General features: G+C 37.0%; 1 protein-coding gene across 8 annotated transcripts in view; it reads left to right on the plus strand.

The window, feature by feature from the left end:
- The window catches only part of XPO4 (exportin 4), an 86,035-nt gene that overhangs the window by 42,019 nt on the left and 29,566 nt on the right, over nt 1-14,450 (plus strand). For all 8 annotated transcript variants that reach the window (XR_012627709.1, XM_074860061.1, XM_074860068.1 and 5 more), the window contains 4 exons: nt 212-365; nt 8,731-8,843; nt 11,275-11,432; nt 11,705-11,879. Coding sequence is in view for 7 of the 8 variants with exons in the window: in XM_074860061.1 (XP_074716162.1) it covers nt 212-365; nt 8,731-8,843; nt 11,275-11,432; nt 11,705-11,879 (600 nt within the window). In the remaining variant the exon portion in view is untranslated. The remainder of the gene's footprint in view (nt 1-211; nt 366-8,730; nt 8,844-11,274; nt 11,433-11,704; nt 11,880-14,450) is intronic.

Genomic DNA, 14,450 nt, shown 5'->3' on the forward strand with positions numbered 1-14,450 from the left:
TAGCATTTATGAGAAGACTTTTTTTTTCTTATTCTTTACAATCACAACCTGTTAACTTTGGCAGAAGAGTGGGGGGTGCCTGACAGACAATTTAATGAAAAATAAGGTGAAAACAGTAAATTATTTTCTTTTTAGAAAAGTATTTCTTTTTAATCAACATTTTAATGACTGAGAGACTCTGTTAATAATATTGTGTTCGTCCTGACTACAGGAGGACGATCTGCGGCAGATCTTCATGCTCACAGTAGAGGTACTTCAGGAATTCAGCAGACGTGAAAACCTCAATGCTCAGATGTCTTCAGTGTTTCAGCGTTATCTTGCACTAGCCAATCAGGTCTTAAGCTGGAACTTCCTTCCTCCAAATTATATCCTTTTAATGTCAGGCCCTTTATTTCAACTGACTTTGGTCACTTCTACTGGGTGATAAGTGTGAGGAGAGAAAAATGTGAAACTTATAAGCCTTATATTTAGTCCTTGATTTATGTTTTCTTCCATTAGTGTTCTTGATCACCCCTGTGCTTGCTAACAGATGCTTACATGCAGAAGCTGCTGTTGCTCTTCATTAGATTTTTAAAGTATGTTATATAAAAGGCAAAACTAGTTCAGCAGAGCAGCTCCCAGTTATGAGTGGTGGTCTATCTGGTGGGGACAGGGGAAGTGTAATATGTTGCTTTAGTGCAGAACCAAATAGTGAAGAGGTCTAAACTCTGTTTAATTTTTATGCGGAGATCTGATCTGTCCTACTTTTCTCCCTCAGAGAAGAGGAGGGGGCAGGTAAATGATCTTTGTGATGTGTGCTGATTATGAAAGTCCAGAGAAAGAAATTGAATGTAGAGGAGAAAATGGGAATCTTTAGAAAGAGTCTTAGTGAGGGAGAGAAGAAAGATACAGAAATTCTCAGCCCAAAAATGGACTAGAAGAATATTGTAGAAATAATCACATTCTCTATTTAACAGATAGTTAAGACAGCACTTGCACTAAAACATTACAATGCCTCTTTTAATAGCTAGACCATCTTCAGGATGCTCAGCAAACTTTCCAAGAGCTGGTTTATAATTTTTTTTTTTTTAAAACCTTTTGAAATTGCTACTAAGTTACACATACTGTAGGAATCTTGACATTGCCTTCAAATCCTCTGTAAAGGATTTTATTTGCTTTCCTGGTTTGATGGTCAGAAGGCAGTATCTGTGTGTTTCTGTTGTCTTTGACTCTGTTCATTATGCAGCAGGCATCCAGTTTCAAATAAATTTCACTTTTGCTATTCCTTGGTTCACATCTGTAAAGCAGAATACCAATTATATTGTCTGTATGGAAAGTGCCATGGATTAAAAGTAAATATCCCACTCCTATTAATCACTGGAGTGATTTGACTGGGTTCCAGAGAGGAATTTAGTGCATGTGTCTACAAGACTGAGACTAGAACCAAATTATTGCATCTTACAAAAGTTTTTGGAAGAGGATTTGGGATTTGTAAGAATTCAGATATGTGAACACTTTTTTTTTTCCTCTAAGCTGTAATCTTAAATAGAAAAGAAAAATGCTCTTGTGTTGTGCAGTGATGGTTCCCTCTGAATTTTAGTCTTGCTGTGTGCAAACCTCAGATGTAGTCCTAAATACTGATCTTGTTACAGTTTGAAAGTGAAGGCTCTAGTTCTTAAAGAGCACTTTATCCTAGGCTAAGGTTTGCAGTGGTGGAACTAGATATATGCAAGCAAGACGTGAAGCCTTGGGAGTTCCAGCTTTCATTTATACCATGATATAGTATGAAGTGATTTAGTCTATAGGTGCTAGTAAATAAGTGTTAATTGAAATAGCTAAGCAAGCCATACTGCTGCTACTTGGCCTACTTTAGATCCTACAGCTGTTAAACAAATTCTGGCCACTTCTGGATATTGGTTGGACCTTTAGTCTGAAACACCACAAGTTCCCTTCACATGGCTCTATTTCAAATCTTTTCATAACTTCTGCTCCACTTGATACCATATTTTTATTTTCTACCGTTGGACATCTCATTTTGCTGTAAGAATTACAGCACCAGCTTGGGTGTCCCTCTTCTGTGTAGCAACCTGTTTTCACAGAAGTTGAAAAGCTTTAGTCATCCTTGAGAAATGTGGGTCTTAGCTGACGAAGATTCAATAACTGTTGGGGTTTACAGCACCAGGTTGATTGCATTGTGGCATAAATCTCTCTTCCTTAAGAAGACTGGTTTAAAAGTAACTGTTGATTCTTAGCTCATGGGCAGTGAAACTTTAACTTGGCTGCAGTTTCTAAATAGATAGTACATTACGTAAGAATGTAAGAATTGCTGTGTTGATTGATCAGTTGGTATCCTTTTGGTATCCTCTTTCCAAATCTTGACAGTACATATGCCGAAGTAATGGGCATAAATTTAATACTCAAAGCATGGAGTAAAATGATCCATTGTATCCACAGATATGTCTTTTTTCCTTTAGTTGGTATTTCCCCTGGCAAGATAGTATTGATTCTCAGTATTCCCTGCAGCATAACAGTAATCTGCAGCATTTGTATATAATCTTTTAGCAAGAATCTTGTATCTCCAAAGAAAGTAGCATAAATATGCCTTAACTCTACAGTGATCGTCACCAAGAGGCATGTTACTTAAATCACCAAGATGTGAGAGTTGCATCAAAAAATATCACTTCTCAAGAGTTCTTGTGCTGTTACAGGATAACTTAGTGTGTTGTGTTAAATGCAGTCTTGGACAGTGCTGCCAATCATAACAGAAGAGTTGTAGTAAGTCTGCATTGTCTATTGCTAGCATGCAAGATGCATTCTGGAATAGCCACCTCATTGGAACAACAAAAGAAAAGAGGCTGGGACCTACTTACTTGCAAGTTGGAACTCTGTATTTTTCAAGCGTCTTGGGATGTAGTGCCTGCAATAGGAAGGGCAGGGCATGATGACCTAGGAGACCTCCTTCCAGTCACGTGCAGTTTCTTCCATTTCATTTTCTAACACACAGGCAGTCGTCTATTGTTATTTTCATCTCCTACCTCAAGGTATTAGTTCACCTGGTGTTTGCGGACGCTTCAGAGGTTTTTGGCAGTACTGTTGGAAATGACAGTAACATAGGGTTCCTATTTTGCACTAAGAACGTATGGTAGCCTGTTGTGGCATGTTGGCCTCTGTAAAGTTTCTTTTTTCAGTGCTATTACAGCACTGTTAAATATTGTTTACTCAGATGTAACTAGCTTTAGCTGCATCTTTTCTTAAATGAATGCTTTGACTGATCAAGGAAGTGCACGTGATCAGTACTAAGAGGTGCAACCCTCTCCTTTACGATATTGCCTTCAAGGTTCTTGCTCCTAGTACGTTGTCACTGTCAAAAGTCTCCAGTTCAGGTGCTGAGTGTTGCTGGGCTTTAATGCACCTTGCCATGGACATGTGTCCTGTGGAGTCAGGATGTAATTGCAATTTTTATTATTTTATTTCCAGAGATGTTTCTGTTTCTAATTTTTTCTTGACTTCGGGATTTATCTGTTCTTAGCAGCCACATTCTAATGGACTTCAGATGAATGTCCTCAAATGTAAAAGTTCTTAAACAGATAAGATTTTTGTCCAGCTGTCTCCCATCTACAAAAAGGTGTCTAGTATCTGTCATTAGGAGCTGTCATAGAAGTACTTACCCCTTATTCATTAACATATAGATTATAGTATGTGAATAAAGAGGAACTTGAGCTTTAGTTCTTGTTTTGGATTTGGTGCCTGTACTTGCTTGGAGGCAAGCTGGCAAATTTTCAAGTGAATGTAGAATAGGGGATTGAATTTAAAATAGAGGTTACGTAAACCTAATGGGATGCGCTCCACTAATGTGCATCATTGCTGTTTCATTGAAAATGGTGTGATGGCAGTTGCATGAACTGACTGAAGCTTTTGTCTGATCTGTACACTACTTTTTTTTAACTGTGTGTTTCCTCGGCCACACAGTTAAAGGAACTAAGCTCTTAATTTCTGTTTTGAAAATGTCTTTTAAACCTCAAGCCAGAATGAGACACCTTTCTGGGAGATCCTGTGAACCATATAGTTCTGCAGGCTTTCAGGATTTGAACTCTGTCCAACCCAGATTTGTAGCATCTGTATGAATAATGGAAGTGCATGAAAAACACAGAGAATGCTCCAGAAAACTTGAGGTTTGTTTTGGGGAATGATTCAGGTTGACATTGCTGTTGAAGAAACATCCTGCCCTGGCACCTCTGATGAGCATGATACTGAGCAGGAAACCACCTGGCTGAAAACTTTTTTTAGCAGGTTGAGGTCCCCAGTTTGATTTGTTGCACAGCTACAAAAACGATTTAACCTGTACTGAGGAGTGACAACACAGATTTCCTTCAGCAGCAGCGCTGCTTTCCTTAGGCCTTGTGTTTGTTAGCAGCCTGGGATTATCCTGAATTTACTACAGCAGTCTGTCCTTATCTGAAAGATGAAGGGTTGGTGTACTACCCTGGCTATTGTTTGGGATATAAAGAAAAATTCATTGTAACTAAAATTAAGAAATTTAAGAAAGTACAAAAGAGAGCTGCATTTTACTTTATCAGACTTACCACTCTTAGGTGAAAACTGACCTGACTTTGAAATCCCTGATGTTTGGAAATTATTTCTAGGGTACTTATGTGTTTTCTTGACAATCCTTTTTAGCAACTTTTTAAGACAAAATTGAGCAAAACCAAGAAGATTGGCAGATCCCCGGAATCTGTTCATGATTGCACTAAGCATGTTTGTATTTATGTTGAACTCTTCAACAATTAGTGTTTCATCATTTGGGTTTTCCTGAATTAATTCTGAAATCAGTTTGCAATGTAAGAACATCTTAAAAGCATTAATATCAGAAGAGGAAAAGAGACCAGTAATGACCCTTTTTATGAAGCAGAACTGATAAAATATATAGGTTTTTTCCTCTTCTGGTCTCTTGCCCCAGTGGTTTTAATTTTCCAGTTTTGCAGTGATTTGTCATAGATGGCAGCCAGTATATAGTGGAAAGTGATTCTTGAGCTGTATCTGCATAGGTGCTTTAAGTGTAAGTTAGGCTTGAAGTGATTAGCTTGCATACTATTAGGTATAGCAGCAAAACCTAGCAAGAGCTGCAGAATTGACTTGGGTGGTCAGCATGAGACTTGGTACTGGCATGGCTACACTGCTAGTGGCTCTGGAATTGGCCAGTTTTAAAATTAGCTTGGGTCTTCCTACACTTCCTATGCCTGTCGGTGCAATCAGAGTCCAGTGTCTCCAACACAAAGTAGTTGTTTCATTTTCATGACAGTTAAGAATACTTGTGTTTAATGATTACATATTTAAGCATACGTTCCTTCTCCTGAACGCTGGATATGTTTGCTGGGAGTTTTAAGTTGCAGAAAGATCTGTGAAGCATTTCTCCATAGGGGGCAGCAAGCCTCTGCATCAGTTTTAGGCAGTTGCTCATAGACTCATCCCATGTGCTTGGCTGAGTAGCTAGCAAGCCAGAGGAGGTCTTAAAAATCCAAATAAAATCAGTATGTTAGCATTATAACACTGGATGGCAGATTTCAAGCAGTTACCTTTCTAATGCAGTTTTTTATTTGTAAAATACAAGTCGAAGACTGACACAAAGCTCTCCAGGAATGTTCCAACAACAACGGTAAAGTGATTAAAATAACTTCTAAGAAAGATACTCGGTGCTTAGCACTCCGGGAGTTTTCCCTCCATTTCTGAGTTGTTCTTCACTCCTGTGGACAAATCTGTGAATGGAGTTCTGGCAGAAGAAATCTCAGCTTGGATTTTTTTTGAGTTGCTAATTTAGTGCTTTGTGGGAGGGCAAGCCTTCCATCTCTGAGGAAGACCATGGGATTCATTCTCAGATACTGGAACTTGAGGGAAGTCCTGAAGTGAACTCGCTGCCTTAGGGTATGAAATACTTTGATACTCATCTTCACCCATCAGTCCCTTCCTGGGATAGAGGCAAAGGGTAGGAGGAAAACTGCACGTTTGTTTATCTTTTACTTTCTTTTTTAATATGTTCCTCCAAGAAGCATATAAAACTTCAATTTTTTTTTTTCCAAGTTACAATTTTAAAGTTACAAATTTATAACTTAAAAAAAAAATTACTCTTATTTCTCTAGCTCATGAAACAAAACCAAGCATAGGGCTAATGTCTACATACATCAATTTAATCAAAGATAAAATCTGTCTCACACATTAGTCTCCTCCTCTTCCTCTCTAGGCACTAATTAGTGAGCATATGAGCCTTATCATACACGAAGGCATCTAGTTATACTCTTACACTGTTTAGTAGAGCTTGGTACATGTTATTGAATAATCTGTTCTGATTCAAGCAGAAGTTTCTAGTCTCTATAGGAATCGGTGTCCTAAGTCTTGTGAACTTGGTGAAATATTGCCATGCTTCTGTTTCCTAGCTTGGATTTCTGTGTCTATGTTTTATAGTTGAGTGCTTACAAAAAAATATTGTGCTAGTTCTGTACTTTTTGTTTCCTCTCAACTATTGAGAAGTAAATTAATTTTGATAAAAACTGCATTTATCCTGTGTATGTCCATGTGCTAGGTAATTTACTGCCCTTTTTTTCAGGTTTGGCATAACTGGACTGCTGCTAATAAGGCTGAACCATAGCACAGAATAAGTTGAGGTATTTCACGGCAGCAGGCACGTCCACAGCCAACTTACGCTAATGTTTGCATACATCTAGTATGTGATGGAAAATGGGTGTAAGATCTCCATAATAGGTGCAGACATAATTTGTATTGTTCGGTGAACAGATATTTTACCCACAAATCTGCTATTGTCAGATGTGTCATCAGTCCGTTAGCGTGAGAAACAGTACTAAAAATAACAGGATAGGGCTGCTAAATACTGAGGCTTGTTAAAATAGTGACAGCAAACTAGCCCTTCTTTCATTCCACATGAAAAGTGTTATGTAGCTGGTCCCCTCTGTAGACTCAACCTAGTGAAGAGCAAATTGGTTTTCAGAGATTGATAATGTATCTATGATCATCTCCTGATATTGATGTATTTCCAAGCCAATCATTTATTGGAGAGTTACAGCAAAGGACGGTTGTCAATAAACCATTTTAAAATAGTGTTTTTTCTAAAGCATTCTAAATGAAAAAAAAAAAGCATGGCTTAATTTGACAGATAAAATTAGTTTTAATTTTTAATATTACTTCTGATAAAGGATGCTTGCATGTGATAATTTCATGCCTTTTTAATCTGGGAGAACTGAAGCATTTTTGATTGCTTGAATTACATCTGTATTTCAGATGGAAGTAAAATAGACAATTCTGTGATTTTTAGTTTTTCCCCATCTGAAATAATGCAGATTTGATATGGTTCAACATCCATTGATAACTTTGAAAATGGTGAAATTGGTTTTGTTTTGCACTAATGTAAAAATCCCTGATTGTTCTTATGCGTTATAATGTGCTGACAACAGTTCTGGACACATACCACCACAAGGTCTGTGCCGTGGAAAAAGTCGCCTTTTTTGAATGTGGTTCTGTACACTGTTGTTAGGAAATTCTGGTTTTGGCATAACTCAGAAGACAAGCGTAAATAAACTAAAATTGTGCATCCTGCTTTGTGCCACAATTCATCATATTAAGCTAGCTGTTTGTTTTATATGTTGTTCTCTTAAACAAAATCCATCAAAAGTTAAGGGGTCTGCTTTCTTGAATGATACCATTGTGAAATTTATTTTCTTCTAGACCTGTAAAGACCTCGATACATGTTTTTTATAATACCTGATGACTTTACAGTACAAAAGTTAATGCAGTTCATTACCAGTAAGTAAATTACGTGCAGCTGAGCATGCTGTTACTTATTCTGATGGTTGGGTTCGAAGGGGATCAGAGAGAATAATGAAGGGTTTAAAAAAGGCAAATGAAAACGTAAGTTGCTGAGCTAAAGCAGTTTTACCACTACTTGGATTGGGGGGTGTCACAGAAGGAAGCACTTTCAAAAATCTTTGAAAAACACTCTTCTGTGTGATCAGACTGGCAAAGAATGTAACCTTGTTTAAATGATTTTTGCTCATGCCTCTGCTTTTTCTGTACCTTTCTGTAGCATTTACAAAATTCTGCAAATTAAGTTATGCCAAAACACATGGTAGGAACTGAAACGAATGCAAAATTATGGCTTCATGGTGTGCGCATTTTTCATGCGCGTCTCGCGTCTCTTGCAAACATGGGTTTAATATGATGATGCCTTGTGGCGCCTTACGCTTTTGTTCTTCACAGTGTGATTAAAAAATGTAGATTAATGCAGGGCTAACATATCTGCATTCTGTGACGCATATTTGGCTATTTAGAAAAATAGGATATAGATTTCAATGAGCTATCTTTAGCTATCATAAGGCCTTTTAAAAAGCTGCCAGGAAAATTTTTTAGAAAATGATTTCCTATTTTGCATAAATTTTAACACCTGTTAATTGCGGTTGCTTTTTTCCCTTCTCGCTGTGTCACATTAGACACCCTGGTTATCAAAGTGATCGTATCACTATGGTATGTCTCATAATTATGATCAAACTGTTATCTAACATTCCTGGAGCATTCTTTTTTTCAATACTTAATACCTTTTATTCCTTGGCCTCATGCATGAATTATGCTGTGTATGTGAAGAGGCTTAAAGTTTGTTTCCATTACATTCTTTCTGAATGGATCCTGTTGTATCTAGGATTTTTTTAAAGCCAAGTAGGAATGTTATTGTTGACCTTGACACCAGATAACTGGGCAGACATTATATAGCTATGTTTGAATCCTCACAAAATGTGATGCTAAAGCCAACAGAATCCTGGCGTGAGACCCTCCTGGACAGCAGAGTTATGGAGCTTTTCTTTACAGTAAGTTTCTTTCTTCAACTTTCATAGTCCAGACCACAGGGAAAGCAGCTCCTTCCTGTTCTAAAACTGTATTGTTGGACTCTTCCTTTTGCATCAGGTAGGACTGATTCTGTTAACTTCAGCTTGCTTATCAAAGCAAACAGAAGAATTGTTTTTTTCCTAGGTTACCAAATATGTATTTTGCCTATAAATTGCTTTGAATTAATGATCATTAACAAAACAAGAAGTTGTATGTTGTGTAGTTATCTAAACTTTTATACATTTAATACTTCTGGGCATGTACTTGTCAAAGAAAACCAAGCACGATGAGCAGTAGTAGAGTGTATCTTTCAGATAAGGTGTAACGTCTTTCTAAAAAGATCAGATGAACAGTGTGTGTTTGCTGATCATAAAGCACTTGCTCAATGGAACAGCTGAAAATAAGTAATGTAGTTGCAGTTTTCTAGCCAGTTTCAGCATACAGAATTATGCATCTCTTTCCTCAGCACAAAGTAAATCCAAACAAGTTAAAATAGATTAAGCTAGGAGGAATGGGGAAGAGGTAGAGTTGGGAGAGGAGAATGTAATACTTTATTTCTGTAACTTAAAAACCCCATTGTATCAAAACTGGATAAAACCAGTATTGTTTTCTCTCAACAGTTGTAGAAAGAAGTTTGTAGTTGCTCAGCTAGGAGTTACTGCAGCAGCAACATACATTGGCTTATAAATTCGTTTATTGTGCTGTTTTATCTTACGGTACATCCCTTGGGACATGAGAATTCCGCATTCTCAGGCTATTTTCGTTTTTGCAAAGGAGAGAAATAATGTGCTCAAAACTTGGACAAAGTTGTTATTAGACAAAGTAAATGTAACTCTTCAGTGCTGTTTGAGAGTTGTCCGATATGTGTTTGGATCCATGACCTTACTTTATGGGGTTTTTTGATAAATTAGATTTTTAAAAAAATTTTTTTTTACTGCAAGTTTATCTGTTCCAGCAGTTTTGAAAAGGTGAAAAAATCGCTGGCAGAACTCTTAGCAGCTATACACAATCTGAACAGCTGTCTAGACTATCCAGACAGTTGCTACTGTCAGCTGTGAACCTCCACATGCAAATAACTTTTTGGCTTACATGTTAACCCTTCCTGGTTTAATAGTATGAAGTTGTCAGAGCTAGATATCTGTTTCTTTGGTTGCTTTGCAATTGCTTATTCATTATAAAAATAATGGTTTTAATAACATGCAGAATTGGTTTAATACATTTGCATTTTAATTAATAGTAATCAAAACTCGCCTGTATTTGATTATTTTTGAATGAATGCTAGCCAGGGCAGTATGCTGTCAGTTTTGGTTTTAGATTCCTGATTTGCAATGGTTGAGGCTTGTAGTATTAGTTTGCTATTTGAAGTAATGTAAGTGAATGATAGTAATTTATATTCATTTATCTGATCTGAGAAATTTTAATAACCTTGCAGAAATTGGCAGGACTACCACATTAAAGAGAACCTTCAGTTCTAATCTCAGCCTAGTGTGGGATGTATATTAGGAGGGGTATTTCTGTTGCAGAGTTTGTTTCTCCTGCTAGCTTGATCTTTCAGAGATTAACTGTGCAGCTAATCCAACTAGTTAGGAGTTGGGTGAAGTTGCAACTATAATGCCGCAGAGAAATGGTTAGTGTTTTAACTGTACTTTCATGTATAATATTGCTGAAATTATTTAAATTTGCTTCTGGGTGAAAAAGCTACCCTGTATTTATTCATTCAGTAAATCTTATGTGGAAAAACAGGAGGCATGAGCCTAAGAAAATTCTTTAAATCCATACTTGACAATTAAAATAAGTATGTGAGGATATGATAACTGAAATATTAAGATTTGAATCTAGAAAGTCTCACCAGCAGAAGTAATGACATAACAGTTCACAGAAATGCAGGAAGGTTACTGTTGGCCTTGTATAATGTAAGGGTGTGCCGAGGAAGTGATGCATTCATTTTAGTATATGTCTTCAGTGTTTACCTCTGCTAAAGAAGCATCTATATAATCTTGATTGAACTTGTTGACTAACTTTAGCAAGACTCTGTAGCCTAGGCATAGTTAGCATAATAGAGATGACTGTCATTATTGCTGTTTTTAGAAGGAGCAGTATGTCTGACTGGCTGGCATCTGTTTCTCTCTTTAAGACATAACATTCAGTAGACAGTTCAATTTTCAACATGTAGGTGAGACTTAACTAAATATTAGTTTCAGTGAGTTAATTCAAGCCGTGCGATTTTGTGAGCTGAGTCACAATCTTGACATTTACTGTGGTTTAGAGAGTTGTAGAAACCCTTGCATTTCAGACTGAATGGAAGTTATAGTAAGCTTTTTTTGGTGTGTGCTCTTTTGGATTGAGAGCCATGTGACTGTTGTAAGAACACCCTATTTTCCACGTATTATTAACTATCTCACTTCCTGAAAGGTACATCGAAAAATCAGAGAAGATACAGATATGGCCCAAGATTCATTACAGTGTCTGGCACAGCTGGCATCTTTGCACGGGCCAGTCTTTCCTGATGAAGGTTCACAAGTTGATTACCTGGCACACTTCATTGAGGGATTACTGAATACTATCAATGGGTATGTATGCCTGCTCTCTAAATTTAGATGGCATCTTTTAATCTTTAGTTCGGAGTATAGCGTATCTGTGTGGCGAACTGGTATGGCTTGCTTATTTCTGGATATAATTTGTGTTTAGTGTTGGATTACTGAAATTAAGAAAAGGCGGTTGAAAGCAGCTGGTGCTTAAGTAATATGAAATAGGTTTATTGATTGAAAATGTATCAACAAAATCAATTCACTTTTAGCATTTTTCTTAAAGGCAAAAAACTAACTGCTATTTCTATCTGTAGAATTGAAATAGAAGACTCTGAAGCAGTGGGAATTTCCAGTATTATCAGCAACCTGATAACCGTATTTCCTCGCAATATTTTAACGGCCATTCCAAATGAACTTTTCTCTTCATTTGTTAACTGCCTTGCACACCTCACTTGTTCTTTTGGAAGAAGTGCTGCCTTGGAAGAAGTGGTAAGTATCACTCTCAAATTGTTGTTTTTTGTTTCTCTATTTGTGATAAGCATGAGGGACATGAGAATTTGGCTGTTTTATTAATAACTGTTGTGGATTCAGTGGTTTTCTTCTAGATATTTCTGAAATCACATCTGAGAAGATTTTGTTTCAAACAACATAACGAACATAATTGCACACTGTATGCATCTTTCAGACTTTGCTTGGATTTAAAGCACTTGTCTCATATTTTCATTTTAAAAAGAATTGATTCATTTAAACATATTAAAGTCTTTAAATATGGCTGGCTTGCTCTTGTAGAACTTCTTTGAAAACTGTTGTAGATAATGAATGAGCTACAGTCCTGAAAGCTTAAAATGACTACATGAGCATATGGACAGACTGAAACTTAACTGCTGTCAAGAGTTCTGTTTTAAGTGAATGTAGCTGTTAAGATCTGTTGTTAACCCCATATTTCTAAGCTGTTCAAATCATCCCTTCATTGCTGACGCAGTTCAAATGGTAATTCTGTGTACAAATCTAGCACAGGAATTCAGAGGGTTTTTTCTGTTTGTTTCCTTCTTTCAAACTTCGGTTGTAACATTAAAGAGCAGTTGGGATAGTCTAAGTCATCTGCTTCTAAAAATTGCATTAAAAAAAAACTTCTAAGGAGACCTAGTTTAAGGAAGAAAGCCCACAAGAATTAAGGCGAATAATCTTGCATTTGATCTGTTTATGTGCAGTAGCTATTGATTTAAAATGAGACTATCAAGATATTAGCCAATATTTCCCCATCATCATTAAAAAGTATGAATTTTTACCAGTTTTGCTTTATTGACTGGGTTTAATTACCTGCCTTTGAAAATAATTATACAATAATTACCTATAATTATACAGCTGATGGACATGTTTCTTTACTAGAGATCACAGGTGTGTTAATTAGCATTCATTGCAGATCATGTCTGTACTTTAAGGTTAAAATGCATTACATTTGGCCCAGTGCTCACTTAAACTTTCCAGTGTGTTCATGTCTTAATCAAAAAATTGGTGATTAAATTTAGAATCTAAAATACAGCTACTTTCTAAACCTGACTGGTCAAAACTTGCCTTGCTTTTGAGATTTTCTAGTAGAAGATTGAACATAAGTTCTGGTGCTCACCAACACATTTAGACATGCATCTGAAGCCTTTACAGAAAAAATTCAGCAAAACCACAGGCCCCTATAATTTAAATTAAAGGGACTAAAGGGATATTGTTTCCTCAGTTAGCCTCTTGTTACTTGAGAGCTAGAATATGCAACCATGTTTAATGAAAACAGTGCTCAACATAATGCCATTCAAAACACTTCCATCTCTCGACAAAAGCTTCTGGTAGCTTGTACCACTATCTGGTACAAAGTTTGTTTTGGAAATGACTGGTCAGTTATGCCTGGTAAACTGTGGCCGCCTACACTTATATGATCCCATAGTTTTTGCTGAAGAAAGTATTTTCAGTATTAAACGTAAATGTTCTGAGATTCACCAACATCAGAGAGAATGCAAGATTTGTTTGTTTTAATAGAGAATTTTCTCACTGTCCTTGAATCTTTAAATCATTCTGTGGAAAGCAAAACATTACACTGTCACCCCTTCCATTCTGTCATAGCTCTTACAGATATCTCAACTTCATGCTCTTTCTCTGATTTCCAGGATGATTTGGAATTCTGTGCTGATGGGCCTTCAAAAAAATAATTCTTATACCTTAACAGTGTGTCAGCAGTAAGCCATGCTACCGAGACTTTTAAGTTATTGTTGACTTAATCCAGATGGCGTGATGATACTGTGTGCTGTGTCTGTTGAAATACTACTTTGCATCCCTGAAAACAATCTTTTGGCTTAAGAATGTCCCAGTCAGTTAATGTGTTCCCTGAGCTTCTTGCTTAGACTGCTTGTGGTGACATCTTGTGTGAGCTCATGTGCTGTCTGTAATTAAGAGCTGTTGATAGATAAAATCCTGCATGTATTGGGCTCAGAGTCCTCAGATAATATTTCTGGAACTCTTCAGAAATCTGAAGTGCAGCAGAATGCAGGCAGGCGTACTCCTTAAGCTTTGCTGGTCGGAAAAGCTGTTTTCCCCATATTTCTGCCACTTCATATGCCAGCAGAAGGTCTTGTGAATATTGCAGAAACCCTGTCAGGCACACAGAATAAGACCTGCTATGGAAACTGTCAAAATTGGGAGGTCCTGAACCATAATATGCAAACTGCTTCAAAGCAGCTAATACTGATTTTTTCAACCGGGAAAACCCCACAATCCCATCATGTTCAAATGCTGTTTTACATTTACCTGCCTGTTGGGGTTGGGGAGATTGACTGAAGGAAGCTGAAAACATTTGCCTGAACAGCTACACTGGTGGAGGGCAATAACTTTCAGCAATGCTGGGCATTACTTTATGGTGCAAGTTGGACCAGTAATCTCTTCCTTTAATAGGACTGGGTCTGAGAGAAGGTGCTTTTCCACAGCTGTGCATCACCTTGCTCAACACTTAGTGCTTATGCAGAAATAGAAATCAAATAGTCCCTCTGAATTAGTAAAGAGTACGAACAGGATGTT

The sequence above is a fragment of the Strix uralensis genome, chromosome 2, assembly GCF_047716275.1.
Source record: "Strix uralensis isolate ZFMK-TIS-50842 chromosome 2, bStrUra1, whole genome shotgun sequence".
Taxonomy (NCBI): domain Eukaryota; kingdom Metazoa; phylum Chordata; class Aves; order Strigiformes; family Strigidae; genus Strix; species Strix uralensis.